The sequence below is a fragment of the Megalobrama amblycephala genome, linkage group LG16, assembly GCF_018812025.1.
Source record: "Megalobrama amblycephala isolate DHTTF-2021 linkage group LG16, ASM1881202v1, whole genome shotgun sequence".
NCBI classification, from domain to species: domain Eukaryota; kingdom Metazoa; phylum Chordata; class Actinopteri; order Cypriniformes; family Xenocyprididae; genus Megalobrama; species Megalobrama amblycephala.
The window spans coordinates 9,168,902-9,188,904 of NC_063059.1; the positions used below are offsets into that span (position 1 = coordinate 9,168,902).

The 20,003-nt window shown below is 36.5% G+C and overlaps 1 protein-coding gene across 1 annotated transcript in view; it reads left to right on the forward strand.

The window, feature by feature from the left end:
- The window catches only part of megf6 (multiple EGF like domains 6), a 79,703-nt gene that overhangs the window by 32,210 nt on the left and 27,490 nt on the right, over window positions 1-20,003 (forward strand). Inside the window, 15 exon segments of the mRNA XM_048161012.1 lie at window positions 100-222; window positions 835-960; window positions 1,060-1,182; window positions 3,083-3,205; window positions 3,426-3,563; window positions 4,467-4,583; window positions 4,776-4,898; window positions 5,776-6,015; window positions 6,106-6,237; window positions 7,950-8,078; window positions 9,541-9,669; window positions 9,760-9,894; window positions 9,973-10,107; window positions 11,317-11,448; window positions 15,780-15,908. Coding sequence (XP_048016969.1) covers window positions 100-222; window positions 835-960; window positions 1,060-1,182; window positions 3,083-3,205; window positions 3,426-3,563; window positions 4,467-4,583; window positions 4,776-4,898; window positions 5,776-6,015; window positions 6,106-6,237; window positions 7,950-8,078; window positions 9,541-9,669; window positions 9,760-9,894; window positions 9,973-10,107; window positions 11,317-11,448; window positions 15,780-15,908 — 2,034 coding nt within the window.

Below are 20,003 nucleotides of genomic sequence, written 5' to 3' on the forward strand. Positions count from 1 at the left end.
CAGGTCCTCTTTAAATAAATAAACAAATACATTTATCGAAATTCATCAAGTGAAGCCAGCATATGTATGTGTGTGTATTAATGCATGCTGTCCCCACAGATGAAGATGAGTGTGAGGAGCTGAACGGTGGTTGCCAGCAGACGTGTGTGAACACATTGGGTTCGTACCACTGTGAGTGCAGCGAGGGTTTCCGCATTCACGCCGATGCTCGCACATGCATAGGTAAGATCTTTAAAAATCACATACATGCTCACAAACACATGTATCATGAATAGTATCTCTCTGTCTTGAGTGGCATCTCTAGCAATGCACTCTGGGAAGGAGAGCAAGCTGCCTACAGCCTATTATTTCTGCTAGCTCAACAAACAGCATCAACACAGCAAGTTGAGCTCTGGTTCTGCTGATCTCATCACCCTAAAACAGCCTTTATCCTGTTTTACTGGAGTCTGGATGTGTCATCACTCGGTGACAGGCCTGGCGTTGTCATCACAGTAAGACTACAGCGCTGACCTGTCCCCTGAGACGCCGTAAATCTGCCAACTCAGACACGACATGGAAACATCATCAGTCAGAGAGAAGGAATGAGAACTTTCCAAACTTCTCAATATATACACAAACTCCAAACTGGATTTGATTCAGAAATGTTTTCCCTTCATAATAAAAGCTTTTCTTCCTGTCCAAACAGAAAATCTGAGTTTGCCATTAAAATCTATCAGGGGGTCAGAAGTCTGGCATGTTGGGTACCTGTATGGTAAATAAATGGTTGTAAAAGCGTTCGCAAAGGAGCGTTAAGAAAGCACTGAGTTGCTGTTTGTATGTGGCCCTTTTTTCCAGTGGTCAACTCTTGCTCCGTAAAGAATGGCGGCTGTGAACACAGGTGTGTCGATTTGGGAAACGAGCAGTACAAGTGTGAATGTCGCAGCAACTACCAGCTCAAAAGAGACGGAAAACACTGTGAATGTGAGTTCACATGCATATTGCTCTATCTTTGACTTGCGTTTTTACTGTCGTAACATTGTGACGGTTATGTGAACACTTGTCTCTGTGTTATTCTCTCAGTGAAGGACCCCTGTAAGGAACATAATGGTGGATGTCCTCATATCTGCAGTAATGTGAATGGACAGGTGCAGTGCAGCTGCAGACCAGGATACAAACTGGCAGCTGACTTCAGGAGATGTGAAGGTTTGTGTACACAGACATGTATCCACACATGCACAAACCTTTTTTCTTTTTTTTAACAGATAAATATTGTTTATCTTGTGCCAGCTTAGACACTGTTTTGTGTCATTTTAATTACTACCAATAGAATAATTAATAGTCAGTTATGGCTCGTTTCCACCGAGTGGTACGGTTCAGTTCAGCACGATTCAGGATAGAAAACCCTTATCCGGTTTGCATTTCCACCACCAACAGTATCCTTACTTGATAGGCGTGGTGTATGCCGGAAAGTAGGGATCAACGTCATTGTCGCATAAAGAAGAAAGTGACATTAAACAACAATGGAGATCATACAGCAGCTTTGTTTGAGCAAAGGCTGAAGGCCTGCAACAGTATTGTGTTGTCATTCCCCTCGCAAGTGACGATTCTCTGTCAACCAATCAACGTTCTGCAGTGAGTGTAGCTCCACCCTTTTGGTAAAAATACTATTGGTACTATTGTGCTAGGTACCCCAACAGAAAGGTTTCAAAAAAGTGGTACGGTTCGGTATTTTGGTACCATTCACAACTTCTGAACTGGAAACAAGACAAAAATTCTAAGCCATTACAGACATTGTTTTGTTTTTGGTTTTGTTTCCCATCTGTTACTAAATTAAATCATTATTTTTTATCAATTTAATTGTCATTTACAGATTTACACTGTGAAAAAATGCTGTTCTTACTTAGAATTTTTGTCTTGTTTCCAGTCCAAAATAATCTGCCCATGGGATAAGTAAAATAATCTTAATCCAAACTGAAAACAAGATTATATATCTTATTTTTGGTTTGATATAAGATTATTTTACCACGCCCGCTGGCAGATTATTTTGCTGCTTTTAAGGAAAAACTCACTTAATTTTGACTTATTTTTCTGAAAACAAGAAAATAATTTTTACTTGTCAAGAAAATGCTTCTTGATTTAAGAACTTTAAGATATTTTGACTAGAAACAAGACAAAAACTCTAAGTAAGAACAGCATTTTTTGCAGTGTAGAATATAAATGAAATGTCATTTTTAACAAGAAAAAAGGAAAGCTTGTGAAGACAAATGTTGATGGTTCACCTTATTTGAATGTTAAAAAATATTTTTTAAAAGACATGACAAATTCTTGAAGTTTTGTTTTATTACTTTATTTTGTTTTGTTTGTTTGTTTTATTTAATTTTGTTTTATCACTTTATTTTGTTTTGTTTGCTTGTTTTATTTAATTTTATTACTTTATTTTGTTGTTTGTTTGTTTTTATTTATTTTATTTTTATTTTGTTTTATTTTATTACTTTATTTTTTATTTTATTTTATTTTATTTTATTTTATTTTATTTTATTTTATTTTATTTTATTTTATTTTATTTTATTTTATTTTATTTACCTCAGTGCAATTCCATTGGCCACAGCAAATCTCTCTTCGGCTGTGCCATAAAACTGAACTGTGTCCTTCTCTCTCTCTCTCTCTCTCTCTCTCTCTCTCTCTCTCTCTCTCTCTCTCTCTCTCTCTCTCTCTCTCTCTCTCTCTCTCTCTCTCTCTCTCTCTCTCTCACTCACACACACACACACACAGCAGATTACTGCTGTAACGAGCCTGTTGTTAGTTACTGTGTGTGCAGTCCAGTGTAAAGCCATTGATCTGAGTCATGGGTACACATGTTTGTCTGGACCTCATTTTTATGTCCAGACTTTATGAGACAACCTCAGCTGACCCCACGAAGAGACTCTCACCACTGCTGTGCAAACACATACATTGCCACACTTACACACAGACACATACACACACTCATATTACTGGTATCCTAACTGAATACATTGTGTTTATTTGTTTATTGTAAATTACAAACTAGTAGTGAGTTTTACACTGGCATATTTCCTAATTACCCAATGTTTTCCTCTCCCAGACACTGATGAATGTGCATCTGGTCAGGCTAAGTGTGCTCACGGCTGTGTTAACGTGCCAGGATCGTTCCGTTGTGTGTGTAATCCAGGATTCGAGCTGGGTGCTGATGGGAAACAGTGCTATCGTGAGTACACATACACATTAACACATGCTCAGCGAGTCCTTTAATATAATGTTCGGTGGAAATCTAAAACACTTTGGAAAACTATTATCGGATTATCTCAGTAGTTCACTGACATGTGGAATTGGTTTACTGGAGCCAAACGGTCTGTGATTGGTCAGGGTATTTGACATGCACCAATCAGTGATCAGAAAACCTTAACATTGAGTGACGCATTCTACAGGTATAGAGATGGAGATCGTGAACGGCTGTGAGAAAAACAACGGTGGCTGCTCTCATCACTGTGATCACACCACCAGCGGGCCCCTGTGCTCCTGTAACCAAGGTTACCAGCTCGCTGAGGACCTCAAGACGTGCATAGGTACAGTATGTGCCCCGCTTGATGGTTGTCTAGCAAATCCTTCACTATGTAAAAAGTAGTTATTTTTATATTATAAATTACTCTACCATATATGTACATTACCATACACTAAATGTTTTTGAAATAAGTAAAACGGTTATATTGTGAAATAATACAATTTTTAATTTCTGTGATGGTAACTGGTTACTCCAGTCTTCAGTGTCACATGATCCTTCAGAAATCATTCTAATATGATGATTTGCTACTCAAGAAACATTTATTATTATTATGATCAATGTTTAAAGCAGTTGTGCTGCTTAATATTTTAGTGGAAACTGTGATACATTTTTTTCAAAAGAAAGTTCAAAAGAGCAGTATTTATTTGAAATATAAATCATTTGTAGGAATATAATTTTTTTAATAAGGTTTTTACATATAAATAATGCTTTTGATCAATTGAACGCATTCTTGCTAAATACAAGTTTTAATTTCTTTATATTTTTTTTAAAAGGGTGTCATCTAAAATATTAATTTTAAATAATTCTCTGTAAATGTATGCACAGTTTAATTGAATAATTGTAAAATGATAGAAAACAGAATACCAATAAAAATACATCTGAATTGCACTAATTTTATAAATTATATGCAGGCATGTTTTTAATCCCTAATTAACAATTAGACATATTCAAAATAGTAAAAGTTTAATATCCAACATAAAATTCTCAATTCTCAACCTCAAAACCATTCAGATGGAATAAATCTCACAAATGTTGATGTTCATATGAAAAGATGTGTGATTTTTGTGTTTTCTACACATTCATTATTTAAATACTTGCCTGCTTTTTTGTGTTAATGTTAATTGTGGATTTTTTTTCTCTCATGAGTTAGAGAAAATGTTTCTGAATTTGTGCGTGTCGTCTACAGACACTGATGAGTGTGAAAACGGGGAGGCGTGCTGTAGTCACTTCTGTAAAAATTACCCAGGAGGCTATGAGTGTGGCTGTAGACCTGGATACACACCCAACGGCTGCACATGTGATGGTATGTGTGTGCTTTGTTTCATGTCTTCCTCATTTGACCTTCTCTTAATCACAGATTGAGGCTTAAATTGATGCTGAACTACATCTTTAACTTTATAGCCTTATACATTAATCTGTTTTTCCATGTTTTCCTCAAAGTTGATTTGAGCACATTTAGCACGAAGCCTGTTTTAATATGAATGTCTCTCTTCAGACATTGACGAGTGTGTGTTCGAGACGTCAGGATGTTCTCAGTACTGTGTAAACACCCTGGGCTCTTATGAGTGTTTCTGTCAGGTGGGCTTCAGACTGGACTACGACCAGAAATCATGCTCACGTGAGTACAAGTTTGATTGGCTGTTGTTTAGTGCTGACCTCATACAGTATGTTGTAAAGTGTTATTGACACCCAGAAGACATGTTTTGAATTGGTGAAATGTTATATAATCTCTATCAGTGTTATTTTAGTATGATTAAGGTTTTTATTAATATTTTGATTTTTTTTTTATATTTTCATTTTAAATGTTGTTTTAGTTTTTTTAGTTTTTTTTTTCAGTTTTAGTATTTTTTAAAAATTTTATTATCTATATAATTGTATAAGATTTTATTTCTGTAGTAGTTTGAGTTATTTTAGTACATCAAGTTAAACTAAATGATAATGAGAAATGTTACAATTTTTGTCAATAAAAATAAATAAAAAGATACTATTATAGTTTTTATTAATATTTTGAATTAGTTTTTATTTTTATATTTTAATTTTAAATTCAGTAAAAGTATTAGTAATTTTGTGTTTTTTTGTTGTTGTAGTCATTTTTAGTTTTTTATTAATATTTTTGTTTGTCATTTTTATTTTGTATTTATTTTTATTTATATTTTTATTAATATTTTGAATTAGTTGCTATTTTTATATTTTAGGTTTTCACTGTAAATTCAGTTTTTTTTGTAATTTTTTAAAAAATATGTCAACAATGTTTTATTAGATTTTATTTAAGTTGTTGTTTTAGTTAATTAATTAAATTAATTGACAAGGACAAATGTTGCCTTGGAAATAAACATTTCAAGTTTTTTTATTTTTTTTTTTTCAGTTAAAGTTTAATTTATTTCAAGTCATGAAAGTACATTTTTATGTTTTTAGTTTTAGTTAACTATAATAACCCTAATCTCTGTTTCTCTGTATATGTCTCTATTCTTCTATCTCTTCCATTTTGCGTTTAGCTCTCTATGAGAGGGAACTGGAGGAGGAGGATGAGGAGGAGGAGGAAGAAGACGTGGTTGGCAGTGAAGATGAACCTGAGGTCCTACGTTTGCCAGACTTGCTGTTCCGGCGCCCCCCTCAGCTGCTGCATTACACCGCCGCTTTACGCAGACCGTATGATGATGACACACACACTTACTACGCAGAACACCCGCACAACCAAGAACAGAGAGAGGAGCTGACCATCATCAGCAAGATTAGTAAGAGAAACTAGCAATGTTAACATCAGAACTGTGACATAAACATACAGAAAAAGGAAGGACACAAATATATTGATCTCTGTGTATCAGTGTGTGAGGAGGGATCATTCGGTGACGACTGCAGTGTGAGCTGTGAGGACTGTGCTAATGGAGGAGTGTGCGCGTTAGAGAGGGATCGCTGTGTGTGCGCGCCCGGCTGGACTGGGGTCACCTGTAATGACAGTGAGTGTCTTTATTCTCTACTATCATTGACCTCTGACCTGAACTGAAGCATTAAAGAAATACAGCTTCATTGTTAAAGGATTAGTTCACTCCAGAATTAAAATTTCCTGATAATTTACTCACCCAAGATGTCATCCAAGATGTTGTTGTCTTTCTTCAGTTGAAAAGAAATTAAGGTTTTTGAGGAAAACATTTTAGGATTTTTCTCCATATGGTGGACTTCAACAGGGTTCAACATTTTGAAGGTCCAAATTACAGTTTCAGTGCAGCTTCAAAGGGCTCTACATGATCCCAGACGAGGAATAAGGGTCTTATCTAGCAAAACGATTGACCATTTTCTAAAAAAAAAAAAAACCATAACCACAAATTCTCGTATTGCACTGCATAATGTAATCACGTTGGAAAGGTCATGAGTGTTGTAGGTGGAAGTACCGCGGTAGGGCGAAAAACTTGTCTCATTTTCTCCTCCAACTTCAATCATCTGACATTGTTGTTTTACCTTTTTTTTTTTGTGTGTAAAGGCTGTTTGACTTAGTCCTTGCACGTTCATTTTGTAGACGCTGGATCGGTACTTCTTCCTTCCGTTATTTCATTATTTATTTTGGATGGCAAAAATTCTTCACAGAAAGACAAAAACCAGCATAAAAATTGCTAATAGTTCAGGGACAAATATTTGTGTATTTTGTATATTTTATAGTTTTGTGTCGTTTCTCACATATGATTTAAAGCAGGGATGGACAACTCCGGTCCTGGAGGGCCAGTGTCCTGCAGAGTTTATCTCCATCCCTGATAAAAACTCACTTGCCTATAACTTTCTACTAATCCTAAAGACCTTGATTAGCTGGTTCAGGTGTGTTTGATTAGGGTTGGAGCTAAACTCTGCTGGACACTGGCCCTCCAGGACCGGAGTTGTCCATCCCTGATTTAAAGGATTGGTTCACTTTCAAAGGAAAATTACCCCAAGCTTTACTCACCCTCAAGCCATCCTAGGTGTATATGACTTTCTTCTTTCTGATGAACACAATTGGAGTTAATCAATATCCTGATGCATCCGAGCTTTAAAATGGCAGTGATCAACGGGATCAACGAGTATGAGCTGAAGAAAGTGCCTCCTCCAACTAGATGGAATCTGCAAAAATCTTTCTACGTAATTCTGAATACTCAAAATCTGCAGACAGGCTCTGACTTTAAACAACTAACATTAAATCATCCGGACTGCAAATCAAGGCAAAAATCTGCAAAAGTTGTGTAGTTGGAGTAACATATAGATATATAGTATAAGACCTAAATTCAGTATATAATGACACACAGGTGCCATTTTTCCTGTTCTTCTTCTTCCCCAACTAGCTGATGTTCAGCTCCCTGCTGTATTTACCCTTACCCTTACTTACACAGAAATCCCATCAAGCCCCTGAGCAGAGCAGTTCAATGACTCTAAGCAAAGTACGTCCTGTAGAGACACTATAACTCAACTAGTTTATAACATAAATTGACAGCATGTTGGAAAGCTGCAGTCCTAAGAGCATCTCCACACCCATCATTGTGAATTCACAAGAGCGTGATTTGAGTTTTCCATACCGTCTCATTTTTAATCCACCCTAAAGTCAACAGAAAGTACGGTGGCTGCTGTATATCTCTCGGCCCTTGGCTCCTCTGAGAACCCTAAACATGTATTTACTTATGCACTCTCTCTCTCTCTCTATTTCTTTTAGCTTGTGCTGAGGGCACATATGGTGTTCAGTGTAACAGTCTGTGTGTTTGTAAGAATGGGGGCCGCTGTGACCCAGTGACGGGGAAGTGCTTGTGTCCTCCAGGGGTCCAAGGTCTGCACTGTGAAAACGGTACCGCACACATGCTTTATGTCTTCTCTTCTCATTTAACTGTGTTTTAACATCTTCCAGTTCTCATAGCTTGTGATATTCCTCTTTCCTCTGTACTTGCAGTGTCATTTTTCAATATTCATAACCTTTTTTTTTTTTTTTTTTTTTGCTTTTTACATCTTTCTGTTAACTCATGAGGAAAATAAAGGAATGTTTATTTTTCCCTCTTTTCTAGTCTTTTCTGGGCTGCTGCTTGTTTGATACTCTTAGTGTCTCAGTCTCATTACAACACAATGTATGTCATTTTTAGAAAAAGTAGCTTAAGTAGTTTTTTAAAGGCAACTTTTTAGGCTAAAAATGTGATTTTTTTTTTTTTTTTTTTTTTTGATTTTTTTTAGGTTCTGTAACTTTTTGGAAAGAAAATGAAGATAACACTTTACAATAAGGTTCATTAGTTAACATTAGTTAACTACATTAGTTAACATGAACTAATAATGAACTTCTACAGCATTTATTAATCTTTCTTAATGTTAATTTCAAGATTTACTAATACATTATTAAAATCAAGAGTTGTATTTGTTAACATTAGATAATGCACTGTGAACGAACATGAACAAACAATGAACAGCTGTATTTTTATTAACTAACATTAACAAAGATTAACAAATACTGTAACAAATGTATTGCTCATGGTTAGTTCATGTTAGTTAATTACATTAACCAATGTTAACAAATGAACCTTATTGTAAAGTGTTACTGAAAATAGTACTTTTATTCAGCAAAGTACACATTAAATTGATCAAAAGTGACAGTAAAGACATTTATAATGTTACAAAAAAATTATTTTTCTAATAAATGCTGTTCTTTTGAGCTTTCTGTTTATCAAAGAATTGCAGGTTTCACAAAAATATCAAGCAGTGCAGCTGTTAGTATAACAGTTATTTTAAATTGTAATAATATTTCATATTATACAGTATAATTTTACTGTTTTTACTCCATTTTTTATCAAATAATTGCAGCCTTGCCAAGCATAACAGACTTAAAAAAAAAAAAAAAAAAAAGATCTTACTGACCCCAGATTTGACATTGGTGGTGTATTTTTGAAAACTTTGAAAGTACAAATATTCCATACATTTTTTAATACAATAATACCAAAATCTTTTTATCCATTTTGTTGGCTCCTTTATTATAAGTATGATCAAAAGAAGTCACAAAAGTGTCTGTTAAATGAAAAAATGTATAAATAAATGCCAAGTATCCCTCCGTAGACTAGCTGGAGCTCTTGGGCTTAAGTTCCTCATTCCTCCTTCTCTGTCTGCCCTTGGACTTTCTTTGTCTTCATCACATCATCCATCAACCACTTATCTCTGAGATTCCTCTCAGATTAGAGCCGGTCAGATAATTCTTGACATTTCTTGTGATATAATGCACTTTCTGGAAATCCAGAGAGGAATTTCACTGATGTACCGTGTGATGTCATCAGGTTGTCCGCAGGGTTTCTACGGGAGGTTTTGTCGGAGGAGGTGTAACTGCCCCAATAATGGACGCTGCCATCGTCTGTATGGGGGTTGTCTTTGCACACCCGGAAAATACGGCAAATTCTGCCACCTGCGTAAGTATTTAGTATGTTACAGTCAAAGATTGTTACTCATCTCCTTTCAGTTATTTTGAGGGCCATTAAAATAGTGTTTCTCCACACTAGCATGTCCCAAATGGACCCATGGTGCGGGTTGCTCGGAGGAATGTGAATGTTTGCAGGAAAACTCTCTCTCTTGCGATCCCCTAAAAGGCACCTGCACTTGTAAACCTGGTTACCATGGCGACCACTGCCAGGCAGGTAGGTGATGTTTGTACATCCGTTTGAAACAGTTTTGTCAGAAAGGTACATGGAGATATATGTTGTGTTTCTGTATAGAATGTGATGGCGGTTTCTTTGGCGATGGCTGCCGTGAGCGATGCAACTGCACTGATGGTGAGCCATGTGACCCTAAAACTGGAGAGTGCCAGAAGATGTGCCCACCCGGATACCATGGAGAGAAATGCCAGCTGGGTAAGACTCGCAGACATACACAAAGTCTGCGTTCTCACCTATATAGATATCACCATACTTCCCCAGTTTTAAATATGCAAATGAGGCATTATCTAATTAAATATGCACTCAATTTACATACATTTAGAGATACAGAAAATCTGAAAACTGGATAAAGCCAGGTTTAATTTTTTTTTTCATTGTGTTGATGTTAGATTCGAAGGGATTTTGAATATCTCTGTTTATCTAAATCAGAAAAGTGCTGCTAACTTTTAAATGGGACAACAATGGCTTTGCATCGCCCTCTAGTGATTGTCAGATGTCGGTGCACAGAATGTATTTAATGGCTCAGTTATTTTAATAGCTCAATAATGTCTGCATCAGAGATCAACTGTGAACAATCAATCACCAGACAATATGCCCTTTTTAAAATTCCAAGCAGCAGATGCACTAAACACTCAGACATGACGACACACTGACAGCTGTAAGTGGCGGTAATTTCAGTTCAGCTCAGTAGCTTTGTGTTAAAGAGTGAGTGAAGGAATAAATGTTTTATGTAGCAAGATTTATGCTGGACATCTCTGTTATGTTATGAAAATGATATATTAACACACACACTGTGTGTGCGTGTATATAAATGGGTTTTCCCTCTGTTCGCTGAAGAGAGAAATGAATGAATTTGGAAAGAGCGTCGTGTTTTAATAACATATTTGAAGTGTCTGTTTTAGTTATAAGTCGTTCTTGATCACTTACATACATTTTTTAGTCTTAATGGCTTAAACAGATCGTAGTTTGGTCTTGATGCTAAAACAGGCCCTTTTATCCCATCCTCAGGGGGCGATTCTGGGTAATTGAAGTGAGGTTGAGGGAGAGCGCTTTACAGTTTCTATGTAGGACAAGAAAGAGAGAGTGAGTGAATTCAGACAGGATAGACAGACAGTCTTGTGCCAGTTTGAACTGAGTGCTTCTGCTTAGCTTGTCTATTACCTGTCACCTCATTTGAGGTGAACAAACTGTTTTCACCTCGTTTTCACTGAACAAACAAAAATTGTGGTTTCTGTCTCTTTCTCAATCTTGTTGTCAGAGTGTGAAGCTGGCTATTACCATAATAGTATTAATAAAAAAAAAAAAAAAATTGATATACCTACAAATTGCATATATTGCTCTTCTCAAATTTCAAATGTTTATGTTTGGATTTGTTCACATTAATAACAAACGTTCTCTATGCAGTGTGCGAGACAGGTTTTTGGGGCGCAGGCTGTGCCAATGTGTGCCATTGTGCTAGTAATGCAGTAACCTGTGAGGCCAGCAGTGGGCGCTGTGTGTGTGAGGCTGGATACACTGGAGATCAGTGTGACAAGAGTGAGTCTGTTCTGCTTCTTTTTCATCCTCTTTCTCTCTCCTTGTTTCAGTGTCTTATTCTTTTTACTGTTGCACTATTTAAATGGTACAACATGTAAACATTCAGGCACAAATGTTAAATCTGATGCTAATTAAGATGCAAATGCTGCCACCTTGTGTCGATGTAATAAAACTATTACTCATACTATTTCTACAGTATATGGCAGGGGTCTCCAAGAGGGCCACTGTCCTGAAGAGTTTAGCTCCAACCTCAATTAAACACACCTGAACCAGCTAATCAGTGTCTAATTAGGCAGTCTAGAAACTTCCAGGCAGGTGTGTTGAGGCAAGTTGGAGCTAAACTCTGCAGGACAGTGGCCCTCCAGGACCGAGTTTGGAGACCCCTGGTATGCATAATGTGCACACAGTATACAACATTTAGGAAAATTAGGTATTTCATACATACAACCTGCAATATTAGGCTAAAGTAAACAAGAGAATGTGGTGTGTGAGATACTGTATCCTACAATTCAGTGCAGTTGATTTAACTTTCCATTTACATTGTAAAAGTAATTACAGACAGTTTTTTTTTAACATGATTTTTCATTTGATCTGACAGCAAGAAGTATTGGCAGTGACAAATTTTGTGTTCACAGTTTGTTGCTTCAATATTTGTAAATTATTTTTTCTCATTTCTATGGTATACTGGAAAACAATGATAAGATTTCAGAAGTTTTAAAGGCTTTTATTGGTTAAAACAACATATATGCAAAGAGTCAATATTTACAGTGCTGACCCTTCTTCTTCAAAACCTCTGCAATTCACCCTGACATGCTGGATTTCAGCTTCTGGCCCAAACCCTGACTGATGGGGATCCATTCTTCCCTTATTAGGGCTCAGAGGTGATCACAATTTGTGGACTTCTGCTAGTTCACTCACCTTGAGGATTGACCACAGGTTCTCTATGGGATTAAGATCCGGGGAGTTACCTGGCCATTTCAGTGTGTTGATCTCCGAGCCACTTCAGTATCACTCTTGTCTTTTAACATGGTTCATCATGCTGGAAAATGCACGGTTCATCACCAAATTGCTCCTCTTGTTGGACGATACCATTCTTTATTCATGGCAGTGTTTTTGGGCAGAATTGTGAGAGAGCCACTCCTTTGGATGACAAGCAACCCCACACATGGATGGTCTCAGGATGTTTCACTGTTGGCACAACACAGGGCTCACGGTAGCATTTACTTTTTCTTTTCTTGACAATCGATTTTCCAAATGTCCCAAACAGTTGGTAGTGGGCTTCATCAGAGAAAATAACTTTGCACCAGTCTTCTGCTGTTCAATCCTTGTAATTCCTGCAGAATTCCAGTCTGTCCTTGATGTTTTTCTTGGAGAGAAGTGGCTTCTTTGTTGCTCTTCTTGACACCAGGTCATTGTCCAAAAGTCTTGGCCTCACTGTGCGTACAGATATTAAGCAAGCTCTGCACTGGTGATGACATGATTCCATAGCCGAGGAGATGATTCTGATGCTTGCTGGACATTCTGGGAAGTCCTGAAATCTTCTTTACTGCAGTTGAACCTCCAAAGTCCCTTTCAGGCAAGTCACTTCACTCGGCGGCCATCTTTGAAACATCTCTCGGGCAGCAATTTTGGTCATGCAAGTGCATCTTTTATTTCTTAGAATGAGGAAACATCAATTTCTCCAAAGCTGTTCACCAAGCTTGTGATTAAATTTCATATTTAAAATCACCAATGAAATCTGACAACAACTGTAAATGTCATAAAGAACCATAAATGTGGTTTCTATGCTCAAATAGCGTTAAAAAAGCTTATTTTTCAGGCTAGAGCAGCCAGTGTGGTTGTGCAGTCATTTTTTTTGGCCAATTAAGCTTTTTGCATTTATTCAAACTTCAACTGATCACGCTAGACCATAATCTAGAAACAATGTGAATCAACACCACAACAACTGAAGCAGCAAACTTTGCAATACACAAAATCTTTACGCAAAATTTAGAAAAAATATTTAAAATTTTACAATAACTTTTTTTATTACCAAACTGGTAACTGCACCACCCACATTCAACATAAGGAGGTCATGTGACAAGTGATCTGAAATGTTTACCAAAATATCCTTTAAAAATAGTGTGCAATATATACTGTGCAGCATTTGGTAAGTATTGTAGTGCTATTTATATACTATTATAGAATTTGTTAATGTTTTGAATTATATATACAGGTGCTGGTCATATAATTAGAATATCATCAAAAAGTTGATTTATTTCACTAATTCCATTCAAAAAGTGAAACTTGTATATTATATTCATTCATTACACACAGACTGATATATTTCAAATGTTTATTTCTTTTAATTTTGATGATTATAACTGACAATTAAGGAAAATCCCAAATTCAGTATCTCAGAAAATTAGAATATTGTGAAAAGGTTCAATATTGAAGACACCTGGTGCCACACTCTAATCAGCTAATTAACTCAAAACACCTGCAAAGGCCTTTAAATGGTCTCTCAGTCTAGTTCTGTAGGCTACACAATCATGGGGAAGACTGCTGACTTGACAGTTGTCCAGAAGACGACCATTGACACCTTGCACAAGGAGGGCAAGACACAAAAGGTCATTGCAAAAGAGGCTGGCTGTTCACAGAGCTCTGTGTCCAAGCACATTAATAGAGAGGCGAAGGGAAGGAAAAGATGTGGTAGAAAAAAAGTGTACAAGCAATAGGGATAACCGCACCCTGGAGAGGATTGTGAAACAAAACCCATTCAAAAATGTGGGGGAGATTCACAAAGAGTGGACTGCAGCTGGAGTCAGTGCTTCAAGAACCACTACGCACAGACGTATGCAAGACATGGGTTTCAGCTGTCGCATTCCTTGTGTCAAGCCACTCTTGAACAACAGACAGCATCAGAAGCGTCTCGCCTGGGCTAAAGACAAGAAAGGACTGGACTGCTGCTGAGTGGTCCAAAGTTATGTTCTCTGATGAAAGTAAATTTTGCATTTCCTTTGGAAATCAGGGTCCCAGAGTCTGGAGGAAGAGAGGAGAGGCACACAATCCATGTTGCTTGAGGTCCAGTGTAAAGTTTCCACAGTCAGTGATGGTTTGGGGTGCCATGTCATCTGCTGGTGTTGGTCCACTGTGTTTTCTGAGGTCCAAGGTCAACGCAGCCGTATACCAGGAAGTTTTAGAGCACTTCATGCTTCCTGCTGCTGACCAGCTTTATGGAGATGCAGATTTCATTTTCCAACAGGACTTGGCACCTGCACACAGTGCCAAAGCTACCATACCTGGTTTAAGGACCATGGTATCCCTGTTCTTAATCGGCCAGCAAACTCACCTGACCTTAACCCCATAGAAAATCTATGGGGTATTGTGAAGAGGAAGATGCGATATGCCAGACCCAACAATGCAGAAGAGCTGAAGGCCACTATCAGAGCAACCTGGGCTCTCATAACACCTGAGCAGTGCCACAGACTGATCGACTCCACACCACGCCGCATTGCTACAGTTCAGGCAAAAGGAGCCCTAACTAAGTATTGAGTGCTGTACATGCTCATACTTTTCATGTTCATACTTTTCAGTTGGCCAAGATTTCTAAAAATCCTTTCTTTGTACTTGGTCTTAAGTAATATTCAAATTTTCTGAGATATTGAATTTAGGATTTTCCTTAGTTGTCAGTTATAATCATCAAAATTAAAAGAAATAGACATTTGAAATATCAGTCTGTGTGTAATGAATGAATATAATATACAAGTTTCACTTTTTAATGGAATTAGTGAAATAAATCAACTTTTTGATGATATTCTAATTATATGACCAGCAACCTGTACAGCTTTCATTTTAATCTTAGTTTAGTAACACTTTAGTTTAGGGTCCAGTTCTGGCTATGAACTAGTTGCTTATTAGTGTGTATAATACTAGGATATTGGCTGTTTATTAGTACTTATAAAGCACATATTAATGCCTTATTCTGCACGACCATATTCTACATCCCTTAATCCTACCCAATTTAACAACTACCTTATTAACTATTAATAAGCAGCAATTAGGAGTTTGGGGCAAAAGTCATAGTTAATAGTGAGAATTATTTTAGAACCCTAAAATAAAGTGTGAGACCATTAGTGTAAGTTTGAGCAATTTGATGTGCTTTTTTCAATTTTAATAGTTTTTTGTTATCTTTAAGTTTTTGAAATTAAGTATTTAGATTAGATTTAGTTAATAACACGACTGAAGTACTGAGCTAGTCTGAACACAGCCATAGTGAATACATCATTTTCACTTATGTAAGTTCTGTTCTTGTGTCCTAAATCTGCATTTCCTATGATGCTTTGTGTCAGAGTGTCCGGCGGGCCAGTATGGAGCCGAATGTAACCGAGTGTGTGAGTGTGAGAATGGAGCCGAATGTGACCACGTCAGTGGAGCTTGTACCTGTACCGCCGGCTGGGTGGGATCACATTGTGAAAAGAGTGAGTAACAAACAAATGCATTCAAATTCAGAAAGATTTACAAACCACACATATCACATTTATGTAATCAGCAGAGTTGTCAGTATAATGATTGTCAATGCATATTATTTTGTATTTTCCTGGCCATTTATCTTTCTCCACCGTAAAGTGTGTTTTCATACCCCTAATGCACTGGGGCCTCTTCTTCACCAGGGAAACAGGAAGTCTCAATCAGTCTTAGAGGGCAACCCACCCATCATGCAATCCGAGTGTGTGTCTGTGTGTAAAATGGAATGTTTTTGATTCCCGTACTCTCATTGAAACACTCACTCATCACACACAGTTTAGTTTGTTTAGTGTGTCATAATGACATCAATGCTGGAAACTAAAATCACATGTTTCAAAATATCTAGTTAATAAGAGCTAGAAGCAGGTAAGAAGGCTTTGTCCTCCATGACCTGTCGTTTCTGCCTTCTAGTGGTTAATCTGAGCCACTGACAAAACATCTCACAAACATACACACACAGACACACCCTGCTGGATCCATGACAGCATCCTCTGCTTAATGAGACAGCCACATCCAGCTGGTGCACTTTATGAGGAAACCACAATGCACAGACATACACACAGTGCCAAACATAGACTCCGACTCCTATCTTAGCTGAAAAAAAAAGCAAAACCCCACCACATGTAAAACACACTCACACATACAAGATGCACGGACAGGCAAACTGGCTCATACCTTAAAGGGTTCCATGCAAGTGTTTTTGCACCGGTTTTCAGCACCGCACAGCCTACCACTGAATCTATGGCAGAGTTTGCAGCCTATATTGAATGTGGTGAGATAAAAGATTTGTACCTCAAAATAATGCCAAGAAAACAACTATTGAGTTGTCCTTGGAATGAAAGAAATAACGACTCATATGAACTGATCACATTTTAGTGAATCTCAACCAGTGTAGTCTGATTCATGAACAAATTACTATTTAAACCAGATCATCTAGTAACATCCTGTAGATGTTTTTAAACTTACGATTTCCTGCATTGATTTCATTATGACACATTATGAAAACGTTGTTTGTGTGTTTCTGTTTGACTGTGTGTGATGAGTGTTTCAATGAGCAAACAGGAATCAATTACATTACATTTTTCCAAACATACAAGGCACAATGATTCACGAATCGAGCCAATCCTTTTTTAGAGAATAAAAAACATATAGTGCAACCAGTGTAGTGTGATTCATGAACAAATGACACTTTTAAACTAGTTATTTTTTAATGGATCGAAAACATGTAGCACAACTGGTGTAGTCCTATTCACAAAGAAATGACTCTTTTTAACTGGTACTTTTTAGTGAATCAAAAACATACAGCTCAATCAGTGTAGTCTGATTCATGAACAAATTACTCTTTTCGATCTCTTCTTTTTTAGTGAATCAAAAACATACAGCTCAATCAGTGTAGTCTGATTCGCAAACAAATGACACTTTTAAATCTGTTCTCTTTTTAGTGAATCAGAAACATACAGCTCAATCAGTGTAGTCTGATTCGCAAACAAATGACTCTTTTAAATCTGTTCTCTTTTTAGTGAATCAGAAACATACAGCTCAATCAGTGTAGTTTGTTTCATGAACAAATGACTATTTAAACCAGATCACCTAGTAACATCCTGTAGATGTTTTTAAACTTACGATTTCCTGCATTGATTTCATTATGACACATTATGAAAACGTTGTTTGTGTGTTTATGTGTTGCTCGACTGTGTGTGATGAGTGTTTCAATGAGCAAACAGGAATCAATTGCATTACATTTTTCCAAACATACAAGGCACAATGATTCACGAATCGAGGCAATCCTTTTTTAGAGAATAAAAAACATATAGTGTAACCAGTGTAGTGTGATTCATGAACAAATGACACTTTTAAACTAGTTACTTTTTAATGGATCGAACACATGTAGCACAACTGGTGTAGTCCTATTCACAAAGAAATGACTCTTTTTAACTGGTACTTTTTAGTGAATCAAAAACATACAGCTCAATCAGTGTAGTCTGATTCATGAACAAATGACTCTTTTAAATCTGTTCTCTTTTTAGTGAATCAGAAACATACAGCTCAATCAGTGTAGTTTGATTCACGAACAAATGACTCTTTTAAATATGTTCTCTTTTTAGTGAATCAAAACATAACGCTCAATCAGTGTAGTTTGATTCACGAACAAATGACACTTAAACTTGTTTTTTTTAGTGAATCAGAAACATACAGCTCAATCAGTGTAGTCTGATTCACGAACAAATGACTCTTTTAAATCTGTTCTCTTTTTAGTGAATCAGAAACATACAGCTCAATCAGTGTAGTCTGGTTCACGAACAAATGACTCTTAAACTTGTTTTTTTTAGTGAATCAGAAACATACAGCTCAATCCGTGTAGTCTGATTCACGAACAAATGACTTTTAAATCTGTTCTCTTTTTAGTGAATCAGAAACATACAGCTCAATCAGTGTAGTCTGATTCACGAACAAATGACTCTTTTAAACCTGCTTTCTTTTAGTGAATCAGAAACATACATCTCAATCAGTGTAGTCTAATTCATGAACAAATTACTCTTTTAACCTGCTTTTTTTAGTGAATCAGAAACATACAAGTCAATCCGTGTAGTCTGATTCGCGAACAAATGACTCTTTTAAACCTGTTCTTTTTTAGTGAATCAAAAACATACACCTCAATCAGTGTAGTTTGATTCACGAACAAATGACACTTAAACTTGTTTTTTTTAGTGAATCAGAAACATACAGCTCAATCCGTGTAGTCTGATTCATGAACAAATGACTTTTAAACCTGTTCTTTTTTAGTGAATCAGAAACATACAGCTCAATCCGTGTAGTCTGATTTGCAAACAAATGACTCTTTTAAAACCTGTTCTTTTTTAGTGAATCAGAAACATACAGCTCAATCCGTGTAGTCTGATTCACGAACAAATGACTCTTTTAAACCTGTTCTTTTTTAGTGAATCAGAAACATACAGCTCAATCCGTGTAGTCTGATTCATGAACAAATGACTTTTAAATCTGTTCTCTTTTTAGTGAATCAGAAACATACAGCTCAATCCGTGTAGTCTGATTTGCAAACAAATGACTCTTTTAAACCTGCTTTCTTTTAGTGAATCAGAAACATACATCTCAATCAGTGTAGTCTGATTCATGAACAAATTACTCTTTTAACCTGCTTTTTTTAGTGAATCAGAAACATACAAGTCAATCCGTGTAGTCTGATTCGCGAACAAATGACTGTTTTAAACCTGTTCTTTTTTAGTGAATCAAAAACATACACCTCAATCAGTGTAGTTTGATTCACGAACAAATGACACTTAAACTTGTTTTTTTTAGTGAATCAGAAACATACAGCTCAATCCGTGTAGTCTGATTCATGAACAAATGACTCTTTTAAACCTGTTCTTTTTTAGTGAATCAGAAACATACAGCTCAATCCGTGTAGTCTGATTTGCAAACAAATGACTCTTTTAAACCTGCTTTTTTTAGTGAATCAGAAACATACAGCTCAATCCGTGTACTCTGATTCACAAACAAATGACTCTTTTAAACCTGTTCTTTTTTAAGTGACTCAAAAACATACAGCTCAATCCGTGTACTCTGATTCATGAACAAATGACTCTTTTAAACCTGCTTTTTTTAGTGAATCAGAAACATACAGCTCAATCCGTGTACTCTGATTCACAAACAAATGACTCTTTTAAACCTGTTCTTTTTTAAGTGACTCAAAAACATACAGCTCAATCCGTGTAGTCTGATTCACGAACAAATGACTCTTTTAAACCTGTTCTTTTTTAAGTGACTCAAAAACATACAGCTCAATCCGTGTAGTCTGATTCACGAACAAATGACTCTTTTAAACCTGTTCTTTTTTAAGTGACTCAAAAACATACAGCTCAATCCGTGTACTCTGATTCACAAACAAATGACTCTTTTAAATCTCAAAAAGTCTTTAGAGAAAGGACGTAAGCCCAAATAACTTCTTGTATCCATGTGATGTGGTTGAAGGTGCAGCGAACTATGATTCATACGATAACCAGGGCTGACAGAATGGATCTAGATTCCGC